Consider the following 22,188-nt stretch of genomic DNA (forward strand, 5'->3'; position numbering starts at 1 on the left):
CCCCGGTTCTGTTTAAAATGTCTTCATGTGTCTGGTTTGGGGCTATGTTTTATCATTCTATTTATCCCCACTAGTTTGTTATTAATCTGTTTTCCTTTAAAAAAAAAAAGCAATAGTTGCCTTGGTATATACCTGTTTTACATTAGTGTAAGAATTCTAGTTGGATGTGGTAGCATATGCCTTCAATCCTAGCACTCCAGAGGCAGAGGCAGGTGGATATCTGTGAGTTTGAGTTTACTATGGTCTACATAGTGAGTGCCAGGATAGCCAGGGATGCATAATAGAGAGATCCTGTCTCAAAAGGATGGACACACACACACACACACACACACACACACACACACACACACAAACACACACACACACAATCCTTTTCCTTAGACAATTTTCTTTTAGACTGATGGAATATCGTAGCCAGTCTTTTATATCCACCTCCATTCTCATGATTGCTGACTTTTATGGGTAATTTATGCTGTCTATGTAATCTCCTTTATACTTTTGGTATTACAGGTCTAGTGGTGATGACTTCTTGCAGGTTCTCTCCCCCCCCCCCCCCCCCGTGTGTGTGTGCACGTGCATGTGTGTGAAAATATTTCTCCTTCACAGTGGAGAAGTTTTCTCACTGGGTTCAGTGCTGGATTGACAAGTAGTGTGTGTTCTACATGTACTGTGCACATATGGGTGAGGGTATGGATCATGTATTTGAACACTTGGTCCCAGTTGGTGGTGCCATATCGGGAGGCTCATGAGGTATGACGCTGTTAGAGGAAGTATGTCAAGGGAGATGGCCTTTTTGAGACCTTGAAGATTCTCGCCACTTGCAGTTTGCTCCCTCTGCTTTGTGCTTGTGATAAAGGATATGAACACTCAGCATCCTGCCCCAGCTGCTGCCTCCGCTGCTTGCTGCAACATTCCCCCACCATGGCAACTAACAACTTTCAGCTCTGTAAGTGCAAATGCGTTCTTTTTGTTATAAATTGCCTTGGTCATGGTGCTTTACCACAGCAACAGAAAATTTACCCCTACACACATGTATGTGCACATAGAGGCTAGAGGTCAACCTCGGGTGTCTTCTTCAATCACTTGCTACCTTAGTTTTTGGGACAGTGTCTCTCACTGAACTTAGGGCCCACTTGTTACAGCTAGACCAGTAAGCCCCAGCAATCCTCATCTCTCTGTATTCCAAGCTCTGGGGTAGCAGAGGTAAGCCCCTCTGCTTGTTCCTACTAGGATCCAAACTCAGGCCCAAGCTTTCATAGAGGGCACTTTGCTCACCTCCCTACCCACCCCACAGATTGACAAGGTTTTTTGTTTGTTTGTTTGTTTTTGGTTTATGGAGACAGGGTTTCTCTGTATATTCCTGACTGTCCTGGAACTCACTCTGTAGACCAGGCTGGCCTCGAACTCAGAAATTCACCTGTCTCTGCCTTCCAAGTGCTGGGATTAAAGGTGTGTTCTACCACTGCCCAGCTTGACAAGGCTTTTGTAACTTTTCCTTTCAGTATTTTAAAAATTCATGCACACATTTTAGACTACAATATTTGTACTTCTTTCTATCCTGCCTAAGTTTTGGAGCTTCTAGAATCTGTGCTAAACTGTCATTTCATTACTTTGGGGGAAACTCCTAGATAGTATTGTCTCTATTTTCTTCTTTTTCTCCTCCTGGCATCTCAATTGTGAGTGTGTCAGCCCATCTGACAGTGTCCTATAACTCCTTTTTAAAGAATTATTTATTTATTTCACTTATGAGTACACTGTCACTGTCTTCTGACACACCAGAAGAGTGAATCAGATCCCATTACAGATGGTTGTGAGCCACCATGTGGTTGATGGGAATTGAAGTCAGGACCTCTGGAAGTGCAGTCAGTGCTCTTAACCTCTGAGCCATCTATCAAGCCCCAACCCACAACTCTTTTTTTTTTTTTTTTTTTTTTTAAGATTTATTTATTTATTTATTAGATGTAAGTACACTGTAGTTGTCTTCAGACACTCCAGAAGAGGGCATCAGATCTCATTACAGATGGTTGTGAGCCACCATGTGGTTGCTGGGATGTGAACTCAGGACCTTCAGAAGAGCAGTTACTGCTCTTAACCACTGAGCCATCTCTCCAGCCCCTACCCCCCCCCCCCAACATACAACTCTTTTTAAAAATTATTTATTTATTTTATGTATGAGTACATTATTGCTGTCTTCAGACACTCCAGAAGAGGGCTTCAAATCCCATTACAGATGGTTGTGAGCCACCATGTGGATGCTGGGAATTGAACTCAGGACCTCTAGAATAGCAGTCAGTGCTCTTTACCGCTGAGTCATCTCTCCAGCCCCATACAACTCTTAATATGGGAGTCTTTCTTGTTTTCTTCATTTTTATATTTGAGTTTGGGTTGATTAACTTTTATTAAAATATCCTCAAGTTCATGAATTCTTAACTTGGCAACCAATGTAAGGATACCTTGATTTCGTTTTCATGTCTAACAAACCATTTGATTCTTTAAATTTTTATATTTATTATTATTAATTATTGTATGTACTTGTGTGTTTTGCATTGGCATGGAGGAGAATGCAGCTTCTCTCCTTCCAGTTTGAATGTGTGCTCTGGAGGTTGATCTCGGATCTCAAGGCTTTTGCAAGAAACACCTTTGCCTGTTGAGCTAGCCTGGCTCCTGCCTCCAGTTATAAAATAATTCTTATATGCCACTGAAGTTTCTCATCTGTTCATGCGTACTGTTCACCTCTCCTATGAGATCTGTATCAGTATTAATCATCTTTCAGTTAATTTAAGGACTGTTTTGTTGTCTGGTTGTATTGAGTGGCCTCTTTAGAGGCTCATTTTCTTGACTTTTTAAAAAATCTTATAATCTTTGTATATGTATGTGTTTGTGTGTGGACACATGCATGTGCAAGCCAGAGGCTGGTGTTGGCTATTTTCCTCAACCACTCTCCACCTTATTGTTATTGATAAGGGCTCTCGGTAAACACAGGGCTTGCCAATTCAGTCAGACCAGCTAGTAGGCAAGCCCCAGTGACCCTATAGTCACACCCCCAGTACTAGGATTGCATGTGAATGCCACTGCACATGGCTTTAATATGGGTCCTGGGGATCCAAACTCAGGTCTTCATGTTTGAATGGCAAGCTCTTCACTTACTGAGTCGTCCATCTGCCAACTTTATAGTTCACGATTGACTGTCAGAGTTTAGAACAGTAGACACTATCACTGTGAGGAGCTGAGTCCCTCTGTTCAGGAGTTCCTTGGGCTTGGGCTTTGCAGTTGCTCTGGTTACCTTCAATGTAACTCGAGAGTCAAATTCTTCTGGAATATTGTGTGCTTAGTTTAGAAATCTGCTTGTTGGACTTTTCTTTTCTCTCCCAATCTTTCTGCCTCGGCTGCAGGTCCTCCCTATGTAACTTCTACAGTCGCTTGAGTCTTAGTTTTTTAATCCTTGCTTTCCTGTTGGTGGTAAGTTTCTCTCTACAGAGGTGGCAGGTGACGCTTAAGAGCTGAGATGACCTTCTGCCTTAGCCAGAGGTCATTCATTCATTCACCAAACTAATGTTTACATCAATAGCTATAATGTGCTAGCCACGATGCTTGGCCCTGGAGAATAGCGTTATCTACAACACAATTGGGTGTGGTGGAGCATGCCTCTAATCCCAGCATTCAGGAGGCAGAGGCAGGAGGAACTCTGTGAGTTCCAGGTCAACTCTGAACTACATAGTGAGTTCCAGAACAGCCAGGGCTACTTTGTCTCAAACAGACGAGCAAACAAACAAACATGTCTCAAATCATGCTTGTTGCACCAAGTTTACAATAAACCTTTGGAAACTTTTTAAAAAAATCACAGACTACTGCTGGTATGATCTCAGACTTACAAATTTGGTCCTTTCTCATTAAACTAAGAGGGCAGAGTCACATCAAAGATCAGGGTTCATCTGATGGCCAACTTTTTGGTTTTATACATTCACTTTTTTTCTCAGCTTGCCCGAGTACTCAAGGCCCTTCTGCTTGGTTGGGTTGGAAACAGAAATTGTCACTCATAGACCAGGCCAGGTTGAGGTTCAGCTTCCTGCTCACTGGCTCAGGCCTTCCTCCTCATCCCAGCTACAGTCTCCATGCACAGGTATCGGGCACATATATTTTCAAGAAAGGTATGTCAGCCTCACAGTTGTTTTGCTCACCTCTTCCAGGTGATTGTGGCAGAACTACTGACAGTATTATCAACCGATATAGCAAAAGAAGGAAAGAAGGTACAAAAGAAGGTGTGTGTGTGCATATATGTATGTGTATTAATGTGTGTGTGTGTGTATGTGTGTATGTGTTTGTGTCTGCATGTGTGTATGTGTGTGTACATGTGTGTATGTGTGTGTGTTAGATTGGCAAGGGGATAACAAAAAGTTCAAAGACCAAGGACCAAGGTCAGAGATGCTAAATGAAAGTCAGAGGCATTAGGGCTGGTGAAGTATGAGACCACATGACAGTCAGAAGTCAAGCAGAGCTTGCCTGGAACTTTGGCTCCTGCCTCTTGCTGCATGCCCCTAAGTGCGAGCTTCAGCTTTGGTTCTCACTTACCTGGAAGGATTAATAAGGATACCTACTTTCAGGTGTGAGATGAAGATGAAACCAGAAAGTATGTGTGAAGTGTTTAGTGCCTGTGCCACACCCTCATTAGCAGGTGCCTACAATTATCACCTCTTTGCTGTTGTAACAACATCAGAGCTGGCGGGGACTCAGGGACCTGAGAGAGTTGGAGTAGTGTCAGGGTGCAAGTTGCAGGTGGAGGGAGATGCAGGAGAGGGCTGAGACCTGCAATTGTCAGATCCATCCATACAGGAATGTTGCCCGAGCCCCACTCCCAGCCCAGGGAGTGAGGTGGGGAGGAAGGGGCCATGGAAGGTGAGCCCCACAACCGTAAAAGGTTCAAGAAGAGCCTAGGCAGACACTACGTGAGGTGGCATAGCCAGCATTGAAGAAGCATTTCGTAACCATGTGGCCAGGATTGGTAGATAGCTTCTTGCCTCCTCATGGACACCATGAGGAAGCAGACACAGTGTTTAGGTAACTCCTAAAAAACTACAGACCCAGGGCTAGAGGACTGGGTCAGTGGGTCAGGCGCTTGCTCTGCAGCCTTATGCCCTAAGTTTAGAGCCCAGCACCATTTACTGGATGCAGTTGCCCAAGTGCCTGCAATCTCAGTGCCCTTAAAGGAACTGAGGGCAGCAACAGCAGCATCTCTGGAAGCTGTGGGCCAGCTGGCCTAGTGTGAGGTGACAAAGAAGACAGACACTGACACCTGAGCTTTCCCTCTGACCTCAGCATGTATACCATGGCACATGAGTGTGCCCACACAGCACAGGCACACACATAGACACACACATATACACAGTCATATATACACAGGCACACACATACACATGCACACACAGAGAGACACAAACACACACACAGACAGGCACACACAGAGGCAGAAGGGGGAGAAGGAGAGACAGAGAGAGAGACAGAGAGCAAGAGAGAGCGACAGAGAAAGGGAAAGAGAAAAAAATGTTAAAAAGACTCTAAACCCCAAATAGAACGTTTCTCTGGACTGAATCCCTCCACACTTTTTTCTCCCCAGCTTAATAAAAGCAAACAATTGCCCGAAGCAAGAGGTCCCTTCCACAGTGCTGCTGTGGTCTCTCTGACTGCAGACAAAGGCCAGCTCCCAGCTCTGGCTGCGTGCCAGAGACAGCAGTGCATGCTCGGAGGATGGCAGGCTGCCCTCCCTGCCACTGGGCAGCCACCCAGCGCTTCTTTAAAGCCTGGCCCTCCGTGGAGAGCAGCCATGGATTCTGAGAATTTGTCCTACTTAGAATCCAGCTCCAGTCTGTGGGTGACAAGCCGTGTGGGCTTGCCTTTATGACACCCCGAATGCCTGGGGTTTGTCCTCCCGTCAGAGCTAAGGAGGCACCTCTGTGGGCCAGGCCCTGGCGAGGCAAGCTGCCTGGCTCCACTTTCCTTCAGGAAGACCCACTTTCCTCCTCAGCCACACACCTCCATTCCTCAGGAACACCTCTGGATCTGCCTCTAGATCATTCTCATTTGACTTGAGTGCACCAATCCTGCTCCCACTCTTGGTCAGGCCTCACTTGTGCCAGCTTATTACAATGTCCAAAGATCCCTGTTCCATCCTGACAGCACCTCCTTTCCTTAGTTTTCATCCCAGAAGCCAGAGTGGTTTTTGTTTTCTGTCACACGGTAGGATTGAGTGTTGAGACGGCACAGGGATCTCAGATATGGAGAGACCAGTGACTTGAAATACCGCAGTCAAGGTGATCAGCGGTTGGAAGGGGACGGGTGTTGCGCCATTATCTAGGGCAAGAGCATAGGGTAGAGGGACAAGCGTGTGCGAAGTGGGCAAGGGCTTGGGGTGCTAGAAAGACATGAAGGGTGCAGTGCTGCCAAAGTGGAGCAAGCCAGGGACTGTGTGCGAGCAGCTACAAGCAGAGATCGCTGGACAGAGGGAAGGGGACCTGGGCAGGGCCTTGTGAAGATTGTCTGAGGATCGAGAGACATTTATTTATTCATTACATCTAACAAACGCTTCTCGAATGCTGACTCTGCCTGGTGCTGAGGATAAAGTGATAAGCAAAACAGACGGAGCCCTTGACCTCTGCCCCGAGACCATAGGGTGTAGTGAAAGATGCGCGTTAATCACATGAGTACATAAGCTATTTATTACAGAACGACCTGACCAGCACAACCACAGTTGGTTTTTTACAAAAGTAACGACCAGTCTGAGATGAGAGGGATGAGGAGGAGCTGAGCCTGCCCGTGACTTGGAAAGGAGGCATTCCTGATGCAAAGCACTTGAAGGACAAAGGTCGTGGGTGGAAGGGACCAACTGGACAGAGACCAGTGGGACCTAACGCAGAGCAAGTGGGGCCAGAGTGTGTGTGTGCCTTGAGGACTGGGATGAGGATTTGGGGTTTCATTCTCAGGACAGAGGAAGGCAATGAGGACTTCTAACCATGAATGTCTGAGAGAAATAGTCCCTGCACCTTGTGCTGAGATGGAGGTAGACAGTAAGCAAGGCGTCCTTGGGAAGTTAATGTTGGAGCCCAGGTGAGAGACGGTGGCCAACTGAGCTGGAAGAAAAGGGAGTATATGGGATGCCCTTGGGACGTCATTTGGAGGTACAGATCTGCAGCCCTTGCTAAAAAGGACAAGAGTCTATGGTGGCACATCTAACGGGCACACTAACAGATGAATGCTGAGTCATGGGCAGCTTCCTGGTCGATGCGCTCACTTGCAAGGTTTCCTGGACTAAACAGAAAGTGTGACCACACTGGATCAAGCCTGAAGTCCTTGCAGGAAGCACACAGGAGAGGTGAACAGAATAAACAGCACTCCAGGGAGAGATGGATCTCAGCAGTGTGGGATATCCCCAGAACCTGTTCCAGGATGCCAAGAGATGAGAGGCTCACCGCGGAATCGAGGAAGCTTGGGAGATTGGATGTTATGTCTTACATATGACGTGCATATCATTAATTTGAATAAACTAAAGGATGCCTTTAAGAGAACTGGGAAATTGGAATTCCCCCCGAACTTTATATGCCACAAGGAATTACAATTCATTACGTCGGCTATCCTAAGGACCTGGAGATTTTAAATAAGTGCATACGTGTGAATGTATACATAGACACACATATTTAAACCTTGTGAAATTTGCACAGTAAGTTCTTAGGGGTAAATAATGTCATGGATTTGTTAAAAGGCCCCCCCCAAAAAAAGGCAGGTAGTAAATTAAACTGGTGAAGGGCTGATTCTTGTTGGAGCTGGCTTGCATTAGTACTTGGAGGTTTGTTTTATTATCCTAACCTGGGGTTTGTTGGAAACATTTTATAACAAACAGAGCTTCAGGGCTGAAGAGGTGGTGTAAGAGCTGAGTGCCTCCTGCTTTCTCAGAGGATCTGAGCTGGGGTCTCAGCACCGCCATCAGGCTTGCAGCACCATGTAACCCCAACTCTGGTGGCTCCGATGTCACTAGCCTCCAGGGGTGCTGGTGCTCAAGTGTGTACAGCAAGCCCTCAGATTAAAAAGAATAGTAAAGAATTTAAAGTCCTTCAAAAAAAAAAAAAAACTTCATGGAAAGTAGAATTTTATTCTGAAATAGGAAATATAAGAAAAGGCATGTGTCTGAGAGGGAAAACAGGGTTGTATTTGGGGCATACTTCCTTTGAGACCTGTGAGCAGGGTTTCCTATCCACAGTAGGCTTGGCATTCTACAGCCCCCTGTGTGGAAATATGTGCAGTGTAGGTAGCGATTGGTCTGTGGGCATGGATAAATTACAGAAGAGTGATATGATATGATATGACTTTGTTTGTTTGTTTATTTAATGTGTCTGAGTGTTTTGCCTGAATGTATATGCACTCTGTGTGTGTGTGTGTGTGTGTGTGTGTGTGTGTGTGTGCGCGCGTGTGCGCGCGCGCCTGGCGCCTGCCCACGGAAGTCTGAAGAAGAATTCAGAAGAGGGCTCCAATCCTCTGGATCTGGAGCTGTAATGGTCAGGTAGAGGGCACCAAGCTCTGGTCGAGGAGAAGCTAAAAGAAGTGGCCACTGATCCTGAGGAAAGCCAGGATTTTCCCAGAGAAGGACAAGGTCACAGTGGAGCAGCTGCCACCACGCTGGGCAAGCCTGAAAGCCAGATGACCTCATGGCTCTGCTGCTTAGGCGGAGCTTGCCGCCTAGGGGATGGGACACATGAGAACGAAGAAGGCAGCGAAGCAGCTGGGTAGCTGAAGAAGTGGCCATGGAGCAGAAGAATGACGCTGTGACGGTCACTGCATACAGGCGACACAACAAGAGCTAGTTATTTACTTACGTGTGTGTGTGTGTGTGTGTGTGTGTGTGTGTTTGCACGCGCACGCGCGCATGCATGCATATGTGAGCAGCATGTATGAGTGTTACGGCACACACGTGGAGTGCAGTGGACAACCTCTGTTGGTTCCCTGTTGTTCAGTGCTGTGGACAATGGACTGGCAATCCCACAGGCTTCCCGGGGTCCCCCTGTCTCCACCTCCCATCTTGCCATTAGAAGCACTGGGGTTACAGATGTGCACTACCATATCCAGCTTCATGTAGGGCCCTGGAGATCACACTCAGGTCCTCGTGTTTATACACCTTGCCCTTTGCCCACAGAGCCATCTCCCTTGCCCTTCCATTATTTTTAAAGTTTCCCCTGCTCATCCCACTTTCATTAGGTATTTATTGATTGCCATGGGAAATAAAGTGATAAAAAGTGAGCACCTGCCCTCCTGGAATTCTACATCTAGTGAGGGAGGGGTGGGGTGGGGGCTGGTAGGACATAAGTAAACAAACTTAGTGCTAAATTCATGCAGTACTGAATTACATTTAAAAATCATCAGATTGTAGGATGGAGAGATGGCTCAGCAGTTAAGTAGTCCTGGCTGCTCTTCCACAGGACCTGGGTTCAATTCCTAGCACCCACATGTTGGCTCACAACCCACTGCAACTCCATTGCCTTCTTCTGGCCTCTGTAGGCATTGCATGTATGTGGTACAGAGACACACATGCATGCAGAACACCCACACACATAAACTATCAAAACTGAAGGGAACAAAATGGGAGCAGCAACGGACAGTCATGTGGGAAAGGGTTAATTAAGGTGGATGGATGGTCAGGATTCTCTAGGGAGGTGACTTTGAACCATAGAACAAAGAAAATAATGATAGATGCCACACAAGGATCTGGGGAAGGAGAGACTAGCAAGGGAGGTAGCTCTGAAAGGTAATATACCCTGAGAGGAAGCGTGAAGGCTGTGTGTGGCACACACCCTTAGTCCAGCATTCAGGAGGCAGAGGCAGGTGGGTTTCTTTGAGTTCAAGACCAGCCTGGTCTACATTGCAAGTTCCAGGGTAGCCAGGGCTACATGGTGGAACCCTCCCTGTCTCAAACAACAATAACAACAACAACAAAACATCTCCACCCCGAGAAACCAAATTCAAGCCAATCAACCAACCAACCAACCAACCAATCAAACAATAAGAGGCAATAAGTTTAAGAGGATGGACAGGAGGAGTAGTTAGAAACCTGCCTTTCTTTTTCAAATAACAAAAGAAGTTTCCTTTTTGCAAAGTGAGTTATTCTTGAATGTGGCCAAAGCACAGGAGGAATGGTCCCACCTAGAGGGAGAGCTGAATTCACTAGAGAAGGGACAGTCATTCAGTGTCCCTGGAAAGTCGGAAAGGCTGAATGAAGGGTTTAGCCTTGGGACTAGAGGAAGGTGCTTCCTTGATTCTGCTAAGGAAGCTACGTGGCTTGTGCAGACAGCAAAAAACGGCAACCATGCTGTCGTTTATGCCAGCTGTATGGGGAGGAGGGCAGGGTCGGGGGGGGAGGGTCGTAGAGAGAGCAAGAACTAACTGGTCACTGAGAGACAAGAGTGGGTGAAAGCAGAGGAAAGTCAGGGACAGCCATGGAGGTCAGGGGTCACGGTCTGACAGGCAACGGACAGGTGAGACGGGGCAGAGTAAGTGTCTGGTCCTGGGCCAGGGTGGTGTGGACGGTCACCACGGGAAGAGGTCTCTGAGTCTGGTAATATCCAGGAAGAAAGTGGATCTGAGGCCCGGAGCACATGGTTTTCATGTGGAGTCTGAAAATGGTGCCTAGGGTTTCCACACTGGATCCTACTGCCCCTTAGCTGCTTCTTGGGTCTAAGGCTTTCTCTCTTTTCTCCATCCCCAAAATACACTCTGGTTTCAAGGTCCATCCATAATGGGGTTCCCCCCAACCCCAAATTAAGCTGTTACTAGGCCTGGAAAGTAGACTCAGCCAGTAAAGCCTCTCACAGGCAAGTCTGACAGCATGAGTTCAATCCCCGGGGACCCACATGGGAGAGAGAGAGAGAGAGAGAGAGAGAGAGAGAGAACCAGTTCCTTCAAGTTTTTCTTTGACTTCTACATGTGTGCAACAGCATGCCTATGCATATGTGTGCACACACATGAGCGTGAACACACACTTAAATAAATGCAAAATAATAGGATTTTCCTGAGCTGTTGCTCCCCAGCTCCCACAGAAGGCATCCTTTTGCTGGCCCGAGTGGGCAAGCATCTCCAAATGCTGCCCACGGATCTTCTAGGCTGGGAATGTGGACGAGACTGGAAGGAAGCATGAGGGGTGGGGGGGGGGGGGGTCAGTTCCAAAACAGCTGTCTTAGGACAAGGACCATTATCCTCACCCCTCACAGGAGGCTTTCCCAAAATTGGATTCTGGATGCCACCGTGTTGGCTTTTACCAACCACTGTGCATCATGGACTGGCACCCATAAGCCCCTCTCCCGAAGTGACCAGATCTTCAAAGGCACAGGCTTGCGTGCTGTGCCTCTTGGGCAGCTCTGACCAGTGGCATCTATTGGTGGCAGCCAAAGGAGGATTATGTGAAATAAATTCCTCTGGAAACTCGGGACATTCTTACAACTTCTCTCTCTCTCTCTCTCTCTCTCTCTCTAGCTTAACTCAGGTGATCCGAAAGTTTGCCAAGCAGCTGGACGAGTGGCTGAAAGTGGCTCTCCACGATCTCCCGGAAAACCTGAGAAACATCAAATTTGAATGTAAGCATTGGGCTTGGGAGGAGACTGAAAGTGAGGGCAACAGTTCAAAGCTACTCCATTCTCGTAAGTCACTGATAAAATAACAGCTCCGCATACAAAGTGCCCAGAATTAGGCTAAGTGTTTCCCATGTGCGAAACCCATTTAGTCCTTGTAAAATGTTTGTCACCAGCAGCACAGAGAAGGGCCTCGCACTTAGAGAGGTGATAAGTAGCAGAGACAGAATTTACTCCCAGGATCCCCTTCTGATAACAAAGTCAACCACACAGCCACACAGCCCATGATTTGGACCCACAAAACAAACTCAAGTCAGTGCTCCGAGATTTCCTTGAAGCTCCTGCCCACAAAAGGCTGTAGCTAACCTAAGAGCTTCACATATTCTCCACCTAATTAGAAAGCCAAATTAATATTTCTTATAAAAGGACTGGAGCCATGAATCTTCTCTTGGCCAAGTGGTGTCTTGTGCCCAGCGATTAGCTGAGCCTGCGGAAGCCTGGTTCTGTTTTCCTGTCTTGAAGGGTCTGTGCATAGTGAAGACTCCGTGTATAACACATTTGTTGCTACTGAACAAAGATGAGATTTTTTTTTAAAGCAAAACAAGGTTTTAAAATATGTTTCTTAAAGGCCTGTTTGAATATGGCTCGAAAGTCTTCTCCTAAAACAACTGCCAGTGGGGAAGACGAAGGATCAAATTACCCTTTCTCCACAGGCAAAGAAACCCTTTCAGACTCGCTTTGAGGCCGCCCGCAGCGCCCATCGCCTATTGATAAAGCCCGCTTTATTTCACGGCTCTCAGTTCTTTTCTTCTCTCCAGCACTAAATTCCACATCACAAAGTTAAAGAAAAAGTAATTAAGGAGCAGGATTAACAATTGATCGGCCTGGAAAATTAGAAGTTCATCCCACCCCCCCCAGACCCTACCCCCATTTCGCCAACCCCACACACTATTTTATAAACCAAGCCAGCTCTGGGTACAAATTAGAATAAGCCTAAAGAATTTTCTGGCTATTTCATGACCAGTTCAGAAATTAATGAGAAGAATGCCCCGTGCTCGATTTAATTACACGGACAAAACAAAACAAACAAAAAAAAACCCAACACTGGCTCAACATCTGCCACCAGGAGGAGGTGGGCTGGGCCTTCCACCTGTGCACACTTGGAGGAAGTGGTCTTTCCCAGGGAGCCTGAGGGGGTTGGTGAATGTGCAAGAGAGTGGAAGCAAACACCTCCCACCCCCCAGTGTAAGACTGGAAGAATAAAGACCAAGAACAGGCACATGTCTTTAAAAAAAAAAAAAAAGATACAGTTACCTTCACTTCAAATAATCAGACTATTGCAGCAGATAGGCAAACATAGCCTTTCCTAAATCAAAACAGGTTCGGGAGGCCACTGGGCAAAATGACAGATGCTAAACACCAAGCTCCCTTGCAGGGGTAGCCCAAGTTCCACCCTAGGAGAAGCCCTTCCATACAGCACCGAGGTCAGTCACCGTTCCGAAGGGACACACTTGAGCTTTAAAGGGGGTTTCTTCAAAGCTTTCGTTTGATTCCTGTGATTATCTGGGAAGCGGTGGTTGAACTTGCAATTAGCAAAATGAAAGACAAGTGAATAATTGCTTTTACTCACGGTTGATTGATGCCATCATTTCTCACACCTGCGAGCGTGGCTTGTGTATGACTCTGAAATCTGTACCCCCAAATAGCATCATTAGGAAATGGCTGCTGGAGCTGAAACAGGACAAGCGGCAGGAGCAGGAGTTAGCCAGTAAGTCCCTAAAACAGAGAAGGAGCGAGGAGACAGAGTTAGAAAATGAGAGCTACTATTTCAAATCTGCTCCTGGGGAAATCTAAGGTTGGAATACCAAGCACGCCAATGTTGCTAGCTTCCTGTTTTCTTTTGCAGTATCAAGGAGGTTTTCCCAAATCCTAAGGAGGCAAACATCGCTGAACCATCTGTGCCAGGTAGGACAAAGGCTACGTCCATGAGGACAACGTCCTGTGGCATAATCCAGTCGTGTGTCGGGGCTCTCTCTGCATTGTGCATACATAAGAAACTAAAAACCTCAGCCCAAGGCTAAAGTTGTAACTTTTTACACAATCATTTCTAACATCCGTTGCCCCTGTACCTTTCAGACATGATCTGGGGCCTCAAATGTGTGGTTTCTTGTGTGTTTTCTTGAAATAAATTACTGGGTTTATCAACTCCTATTGACACTTAGGGGCAGCATGTAACCTGGGTGGCAGTCCGCACTCAGCATGAATGGCTATTCCTCCTCATTCCCTATTTTCTGTCAGAGTTGATCTGCCTCACTCACCCATCTCAACTGCCTTTACATGGTCAGCTTGGCAACCACTCCTGTAAAGTGGCCTCTGGCTCTTGGGGGAATCCTGGTTATGGGAGGGAGGGGTTCTAACTGAGAGGGGTTCCAGGAAGACGCCCCTCAGAATCCTCACTTGCCCGGTACCTGCCACAGAAGGCACATGGGGTGGCTTGGGAACAGAGGGAATCCCTTCTAGATTGGGGCGGCTGTGACAAAGTCATTGTTCTGGGGATGGGGCAGTCTGACAGATGTCTGGAACTCAGGGAAGATGTTATTAGGAAAACCAAGAGGCACTTCTCGTCCTATATTTCAGGCCATAGGCCAACCTGGCCCTCTTGCTCTCTCTTTGCTTGGAGGCTTAGAACCACCTGGCAACATACATGGGATTTGATGCTTCCCTCTGGGGCTCAGATACTGTAGGATGGATTTTACACCCCCCCCCCCCATACACATATAGACACTGACTACATACCTACACTCATGTATGACCCTGTGTGTATGTGTGTGTGTGTGTATTCATGTATATACTTCTACACATACCCACAAGCAGAGTATGTAATTCAGTCTGCAGATACTACCTTTCCAACCTCTCTGGACAGCTCCCAGACACATTTCTGGGCCAGCCAGAACTCTGGACTGGTGTTAATTCTAGAAACAAAACACTGTGGTACATTTGAGCTAATAAACCAAGGAGCTTTTCTAAATACATACGCAGAGCAAGTCAAATTAAAGAAGACCCAGCGAAAGGCTCTTCTACACAGCCAGGTTCTCTCAGATACACTGATCGGGCAGGCAACTTGACTTTCATAGCTCAGCCACTCAGTTCATAAACTCTTTTGAGCTCCTGTCATAAGTCAGATACTGTGCTTAGTGGTACCTACCTTCATCAGGAAAACAAGTCAATCAATCAACCAGTCAGTCAGTCAATAATCAAACAAACAAACATGTTATAGAGAAAAGGTATAGAATATCAAGTATTTAACTGAGCTAAAAAGGGCGTCACATTGAGGCTGAAGCATCAGGACAGCAGGGATGTTGGGCAAGGTGGGAGAAGAATATTCCAGTCTATGGGAACACAACGGACAAAGGCTCTGAGGTATCTACCCAGTCAGTGCAGAGCAAGCCAACCTCTGCAACTGTAGCCACTTACATAGAGACTGGCTTCCAGTCTATGCACCATACTTTCGAGCCACCAGGAGGAATATCAGAGGCAGGTCCCACTGTATGTCCATTTCACAGACCCTGAGACCAGGGTGTAAGTACAGGCCACAAACAGCAAAGCTGAGGTCTGACCCAGGTGCGCTTGAATTCAGCACGTTCACCCGACATCAGAGGCCGACATGTTCAAATATCCAGTCTGAGTGTCTCAGACACCGTGGGTACATCTGGCCTTCAGAGAGTGCTGCAGTAATTCCAGTGAGATTTTACTTGTTCCTGGACAGAGGATGGCCAGGGGTGGAGTTACCTCCACCTGGATATAATTATGTTTACTTGGAAGTTCACAAGCCTTAGCAACCAGCCTTAGCAACCAAGGATGATGCCCGTGATGTTTTCAATGTTTACAAGAAAAAATTTATTTAAGGACATTTTAAAAATGTATGAGTAAAATAAATACTCATAGACATGGTTTCACAATTAGCATTGTTTCAGCTTGTAAATTTCAGCTCACTAACAATGGTTTGCTGGGTAAGTTTTGGTTTTAAAAGGCACACACACACACAAACACATACATCTTATGACTCCTATTATCTCTTCCTTATTCACGTTAGTTTCACTATCTTAATTATATAAAAAAATCTAAACAAAGAATAAGAATCCAAAATGCATGATAATAACATTTGTGTGAGGAAATATATACTTTGTGAAGTTTCTGGGTATCAGTTAGGCCCAGGATCTCCAGAGTGATTCATCTGTGTAGTAGCTCTTCAGTATGGTCCTGTCAACTTCATGCCATAGGCACACAGGTTATTAAACACAGAACTCCTTCCTACCAGATCACATGAGGAAGCAGACAGATCTTCATGCCTCATCCTACTGTTGGGGGTCATGACCAAAAGGGGTTGAGAACAACAGCAGGGTGTGGCCTGGCCCAGGTCACCTTGCTAGACAAAGAGCCAGGAAAGGAGGGAGCCTCGGGAAGAAAGACTACCTCTCTGAATATTCTGAGCTATGGTTTTGTTTCTTGAAACTGATTTTCCCTGGACTTCAGAGTAGTTTACAAAATGCTCTAGGCACACCCACTCAGAAGGCACACAGGGGACAGAGAGGAGGGCTTTTATTTAACCTGACAGCCTATGTGCTGACAAGTTGGTTGGATTGGATTTCAGGCATCTCGAACGGTGATCCACAGTGCAGACATCACGTTCCAGATGCTGGAGGACTGGAGGAATGTGGACCTGAGTAGCATCACCAAGCAGACTCTGTATACCATGGAGGACTCTCGGGATGAGCACCGCAGACTCATCATCCAGTGTAAGGTGTCCCGCCAGGGGCTGTGCTCCTTCTGTTTCTGTTTTTAAAAGGGAAAGAAGAAAGTATCTTGGTAAATATTCAAGTGGTGTTCCCACCCTGTCCCCTTCCCTGGATTGCATTCTTCTTATTGTTCTTGTTGAATGGGTCAGCCAAGACAGGAGGGCTAAGTGACCTAAGAGGACGCGTGTCAACATGGTGGCTGCAGTTGGGCAGCACACAATGTCATGCAAAGGACCCTTGCATGTGACCCTGAATGCCACGCATACCTCCAAGACTGTGACAGAGAATGGGAACTGAAAGCTATGGCCTGTCTCAGGATGCATTGGTGTAGAACAAGCTGGAAGTGCTGACTGCTTTTCAATCGAAGGTCACGTGATCATGAGCCAGCCCACCCCTGCTCCCCTAATCACACAGACACACACATATACGCACACACACATGGTGTATTCAAGTCTGGGAAGACATGAATGGGTGATAAGTTGCTTCTATGAACAGGTGTTCTTGGCCATATGGACAAAGACTTCCTACACAGAAGTAAGGTTCCAGTACAGCCCTGCAGTTGGGCAGCACACAAAGCAGAACACGTCTCTTCCTTCTCTGAGCCTCGACCCAGCCGACTGCTCAGGGCATGCCTCACTTTGGCCCGCCATCCTTTTCCCTGACGGGTGCACGCTGTCAGGAAGGGTGGTCAGGACACCTTCTCAGGGCTCTCAGGGAGGCTGGGACTGACAGAACGCTGTTGGGGAGGGGAGGTAGATGGTTCTACCTCCATACCTTCTGTGTGGGGTAAATGACACCATCGCTCCAGCACTCACCAGGAGGAGGGCTAGATTCAGCGAAGTCCAGGCCCCCTGACTTACAGGGTCTGTTCCTCCAAATTGTTGTCTTGAGGGTCCCTGTCTTCTGCCAGTTGACCTAAGCCTGGGCTGTTTATGAGCCAACGTTTTATAAGACTCCCTATTAGACAGTCTTTCCTTTTAAGACCCTTCTGGGGCAAATAGCAGCCCTGAACTGTGTGAATCATGGCCCTCCGTGTCATGTTTCCTGGGTTTAGACCCTGGCCTTACCTCAGCCTCTTATTCCTTCTTCCTGCATGTTGCCCTGACCCACTTGTCTGCCGTTGAGTCTTAGAGAATCTCACTTAAATAATAATGCCATTCAGGCTGCCTTCTCTCTGCCAAGTGCCATGTCAAACCCACCATGTGTGGTGTCATTAATTCTGCTCTGCAGCCACCCGAGGGACAGTCTTGGGTTGCTCTCTGCTTACATTTGGAGTTGATGGGGCTTCTCCAGGGTCACAGAGTCACCTGTAGCAGTGCCTCCCCAGCCCAGGAGGACCAGAGGGAGCCAACGTTGTAGAATGTGGCTGAGTTCAAGAGGGTATAGGATCTTCCTAACTGCTTTCGATTATGACTTTTTTGTTTGTTTTTAGTGTGTGTGTGTGTGTGTGTGTGTGTAGCTCAGAGGGCAACCTCGGTTTTCACCTTTCACCTTTTTTGGACAGGGTCTCTTGTTAGTCACTGCCTACACCAGGTGTCTTAGTTAGGGTCACAATTGCTGCAATGAAACACCACGATTAAAGCAACTTGGGGAGGGAATGATTTATTTGGATTATACTTCCATATTACAGTTCATTACCAAAGAAAGTCAGGACAGGAACTCAAAGAAGGCAGGAACCTAGAGGCAGGAGCTGATGCAGAGGCCATGGAGAGGTGCTGCTCATGGCTTGCTGAGCCTGCTTTCTTATAGAACCCAGGACAACCAGCCCAGAGGTGGCACCATCCACAATGGGGTGGGGTGGGCCCTCCCCTCCCCTCCCCCATCAACCACTAATTAAGAAAAGGCCCAACTGCCAGATCTTATGGAGGCATTCTCTCAATTGCGGTCCCCTCCTCTCAGATAACTCTAGCTTGTGTGTCAAGCTGACATAAGACTAGCCAGCACACCAGGCTTCCTGGCTTTTAAACTCATGGGAAGTCTCCTGTCTCTGCCTCAGTTTATGGTAGCAGTGCTGACATTACAGTCACGTGCCCAACCTTTTTTTTTTTTGTTTGTTTGTTTGTTTTGTTTTTTTAAATGGGAGTTCTAGGGATCCAGACCCCCTGTCCACAACCTTGACCCGTAGAGCATCTCCCCAACTTTCAGGCATGGTTCTTCCCCCCCCCCCCCCACTTCTCTGCTAAATCAAGAGGAGCCATGTTCCCAAGCATCCTAACAGGCAGCAGGAGACCACGGGTCATTATGTCTCAGGGCCACCCACTGACCCAGGCATGGAGCTGGAAGCTGCTAGGATCTGGGGAGCAGAAGCCCACCAATAACCTCATTTCCCGGTTTTAGCCACCACTCACAGTTTCGCACTGGCTTAGAGCTTCTTGTGGGGAGTAAAGTGTGAACTAGACTTTATTCACTGTCAGCAGAAGGACTTGAAGGGCACCAGGCACTGGCCCTGTACCAGAGCACTGGGTCTCTGAGAAAGGATCTCTGGGTTCTCTCATCGGGTTCCCCTAGACGCACGATAGAATCCTATCATTTGAAACTGGAATTATATTATGGTTTAGTTCAACCCAGCTGGCCCTCACTGTCTGTCTAGCCTGGATCAGGTTCTTTGTTAAGAGCTGGGACAATGACTGGGATAGACGCCGCCCTCCGGACATGGAACTCGGAGCTCTTGGCTAGTAAGAAGCTGATTCCCAACAGCACTGCATCTTGCCAAAGACAGAACAGTGGTACACGACGCAGTGGCAGAAAGGGGAGTTTGAGGAAGGGTAGCAAGCCTGGAGGGAACATCCCAGTGCATAGTGTCATACCTGTACCTCCCACATAGTCCTCGAACCACAACAGAGGGCCCAGAAGTCAGTGTGAGCAGGGGATCAGCAGACAGATCCGCAAACTCCTGCTGTCGGGTCTCCTTTCCATTGATGGTGTGGAGCCCGAGTGGGGATGCTTGGCTCACGTTAGCTTTTAAATGTGTTGGTGTCTGAGCACACTGTCGGGATGAGTGTTAAGGGATGCCTTAAGAAGAGAGTGGGGCTGAATTTGCCCAAAAGACCTTGCTTAAATGTTGGCTCCAGTGTGTGGTGACCATGGCTTTTAATTCTATAAAATGAGAATAATGCAGAGGGATTAAGATTAAAGGAGACTACCACATGCTCAGGAGTGCCCCTCGAGGCACGGGGAGAAGGGAAGGGGTGCTGCCGGGGCAGTGGCTAGGAGGCAGATGCTTGAGTAGAGCTGTTTGGAATCTTACTGCTGTTCACTAGCTGTGAAACAGGCAGGTCTCAGTGCCTTAGTTTCTTTATTTGCAGATGGGGAGACCTGAGGATACTTACTTGGCTTGTCCATTTATTCACTCAGTAACCAGCTGAACATCTTCTCTATGCCAGGCAGTCCTAAGCGGTGGGGTCAAACAGGAAGCATGACACAGCCAGCCCCCTTGACATCGACCCTTGAGAGTCTGTCTCAAGGTTAAGTTAGTATGCCCATGTAAGTCACCGAAGAGAGTGTTGTCCCTCAGCCAATGCTCAAGGAAGTTAGCTGTTGTCATGGGGGTGGGGTGGGGTGGAGGTGGTTGTTGTTGGCTGGTTGGTTGGTTTTTGTTTTTGGGTTGGGGTTTTCTTTTTTTTTTTTTTTTTGGTTCTTTTACTATATAATCATTATTGTCACCCTCAGTGACAGTAGCCAGGACACAGAGAAAGAACCCCAAAGTCACATCTAAAACCTGGTTCTAGGTTCTGCCATGTAACTCACTTGCTTTCTGGCTTTGAGTAGACTGATCAGCCTCAATAAGACACAGCACCTTGTCTCAGTGACTTTTCCCATCCCTGCCGTAAAATACCCTAGCAAAACCAACGAGAGAGAAAGAGTTCATTTTGACTCACAGTTCAAGGCTGCAATCCATCACGGTGGGGTGGGCGTGGCAGCAGGAGCTTGAGGTTCGGCTTGTTCAGTTTGGGACCCTAGCCCATGGAATGGTGCCCTCCATTAAGATAGGCCCTCTCACCAAAGATAACCCAATCTAATAATCCCTCCAGACAGTCCCAGAGGCTTATCTCCCAGGTGACTCTAGCTTCTGTCAAATTGACAATGTCAGCCGCCAAGCACCTCCTCTACAACCTGAGAAAGGTGGATGCACTTTTAAAGCCCGACTTCATGCTAAGCATCAGGACTATTTGGCTCCTTTGAGAACTCGCCAACCAAGCAAAACAGACCACATTGGCTGGCTGGCTCACTTGGGAAAAAACTGCTCAGACTCATGGAGAAAAGAGGCATATGGGGATCTTGAACTGTGGCTATATTTACTTAGTTCCACTCCAAAATCCACACAGAAAATATGTGGTGAAAGAGATGCTTGCCATTCGAGTGGCCCCAGCCTGGTGCCTGCTTCCCACAGTGCTTCCTGGTCTCCAAGCACTTCCACCCTTAGTCTCCTCACCTGACGCTGAAGGCAGGGCAGCGAGAGCAACAAGCATTGTGATTAGAATGCAGTCAGTACACACGGCTCCGGCACTGAGAGGCTGGGCATGCTACCTACGCAATAGAGTTGTAGTGCAAAGACATTGCGATCACTGCATGTGCCCCATCCCTGGACAGAGAGCAAGAGATGGTAATGCCCTGAGCCTAATGATTGAGTAAGGCTTTCCAGAATTACAGCCGTAGCACAGATAACGTACCAAACAATGCTAACTGGCAATGAGAGAGGAACAGGCAAAGGAGACTTGACACATATTGAGCTGCTAGCCAGTGTTATTAATGAGGTAGTAAAGGCAAGATGAAGATGGTAACATGCTATGAGAGATGTGAGGAGGAGGGATGATATGTGTGCTGGCAAGAGGCAGGGGGAGAGAAGGATTTCATCTCATCTGAGTCAGGAAGAGCTATGCAGTCCAGTCCTCTGTGCCTTTAAGAATTTACCTCTGTGGAACTCCATCTTGAGTAAGGTGTGTCTGTCTCTGCTTCCTTTACAGTGTACCAGGAGTTTGACCACCTGCTGGAGGAACAGTCCCCCATCGAGTCTTACATAGAATGGCTGGATACCATGGTAGACCGATGCGTTGTAAAGGTTGGTAGGGCAGAGCAGAAGGGGCAGCTATGACTCCTGCAGATGGTTGCTTGTCTCTATGGACACCTAAGTAGCACAGAATCCCAGGGTGAGCTAGCTAATACTCCTCAGCATTCTCGGAGCCCTGGGGTTGCAACCCTGGGAGTTGGAGTGGGCAGAGACAAGATTCTCAGTCTCCTATTCCTGACTCATCCAGGTGTGTGTCCCTTCGTGACTGTCCATAGAGTCTTGGGATCAGATTTCATTCATTAATGTGTTTATTCTGCTAAAACAAAAAGGATTAAAAAAAAAACAACTCCCGGCTTCACAGGCTTTGAAGGTGTACAGGCCTCCCCTCATTTTTCAGAGCCAGTAGTGAACAAAGGACAGAAGGAATAAAGCCATTTACTTGCTTGTAGGTGGCTGCCAAGAGACAAGGGTCTCTGAAGAAAGTAGCCCAACAGTTCCTGCTGATGTGGTCTTGCTTTGGTACGAGGGTGATCCGGGACATGACCTTGCACAGTGCCCCCAGCTTCGGTAAGACTATCCTGGTGCCACACATGCTAGAGTGTGCACACACACCCACATACACACACAAACATACCACACACCATACACATACCCCATACTCCCCCATACACCACACCACACACAACATACAACACACACCACACACATACACATACACACACACCACACCACACCACACCACACCACACCATATACATATCCCACACTCCCACACACCACACCA

At 47.4% G+C, this 22,188-nt stretch overlaps 1 protein-coding gene and 1 long non-coding RNA gene across 10 annotated transcripts in view; one reads left to right on the forward strand and one right to left on the reverse strand.

Moving 5' to 3' along the window:
• The window catches only part of Gm40728, a 69,553-nt gene extending 49,043 nt beyond the window's left edge, over positions 1-20,510 (reverse strand). For 2 of the 3 annotated variants that reach the window (XR_001779833.1, XR_001779834.2), the window contains exons 1-2: positions 16,209-16,297; positions 13,231-13,376 (exon numbers count right to left, since the gene is read on the reverse strand). This is a non-coding gene — a long non-coding RNA (predicted gene, 40728). Of the gene's footprint in view, positions 1-13,230; positions 13,377-16,208 lie in introns of all 3 variants that reach the window. The other variant, XR_871914.3, reaches the window with a different exon arrangement.
• Positions 1-22,188, forward strand: part of Rfx4 (regulatory factor X, 4 (influences HLA class II expression)) — a 150,503-nt gene that overhangs the window by 90,956 nt on the left and 37,359 nt on the right. For all 7 annotated transcript variants that reach the window (XM_030245278.1, NM_001024918.1, XM_006514115.4 and 4 more), the window contains 5 exons: positions 11,506-11,606; positions 13,507-13,565; positions 16,252-16,396; positions 21,361-21,455; positions 21,854-21,971. In XM_030245278.1, coding sequence (XP_030101138.1) covers positions 11,506-11,606; positions 13,507-13,565; positions 16,252-16,396; positions 21,361-21,455; positions 21,854-21,971 — 518 coding nt within the window. The remainder of the gene's footprint in view (positions 1-11,505; positions 11,607-13,506; positions 13,566-16,251; positions 16,397-21,360; positions 21,456-21,853; positions 21,972-22,188) is intronic.

The sequence above is a fragment of the Mus musculus genome, chromosome 10 (genome assembly GCF_000001635.26).
Source record: "Mus musculus strain C57BL/6J chromosome 10, GRCm38.p6 C57BL/6J".
Classification (NCBI taxonomy): domain Eukaryota; kingdom Metazoa; phylum Chordata; class Mammalia; order Rodentia; family Muridae; genus Mus; species Mus musculus.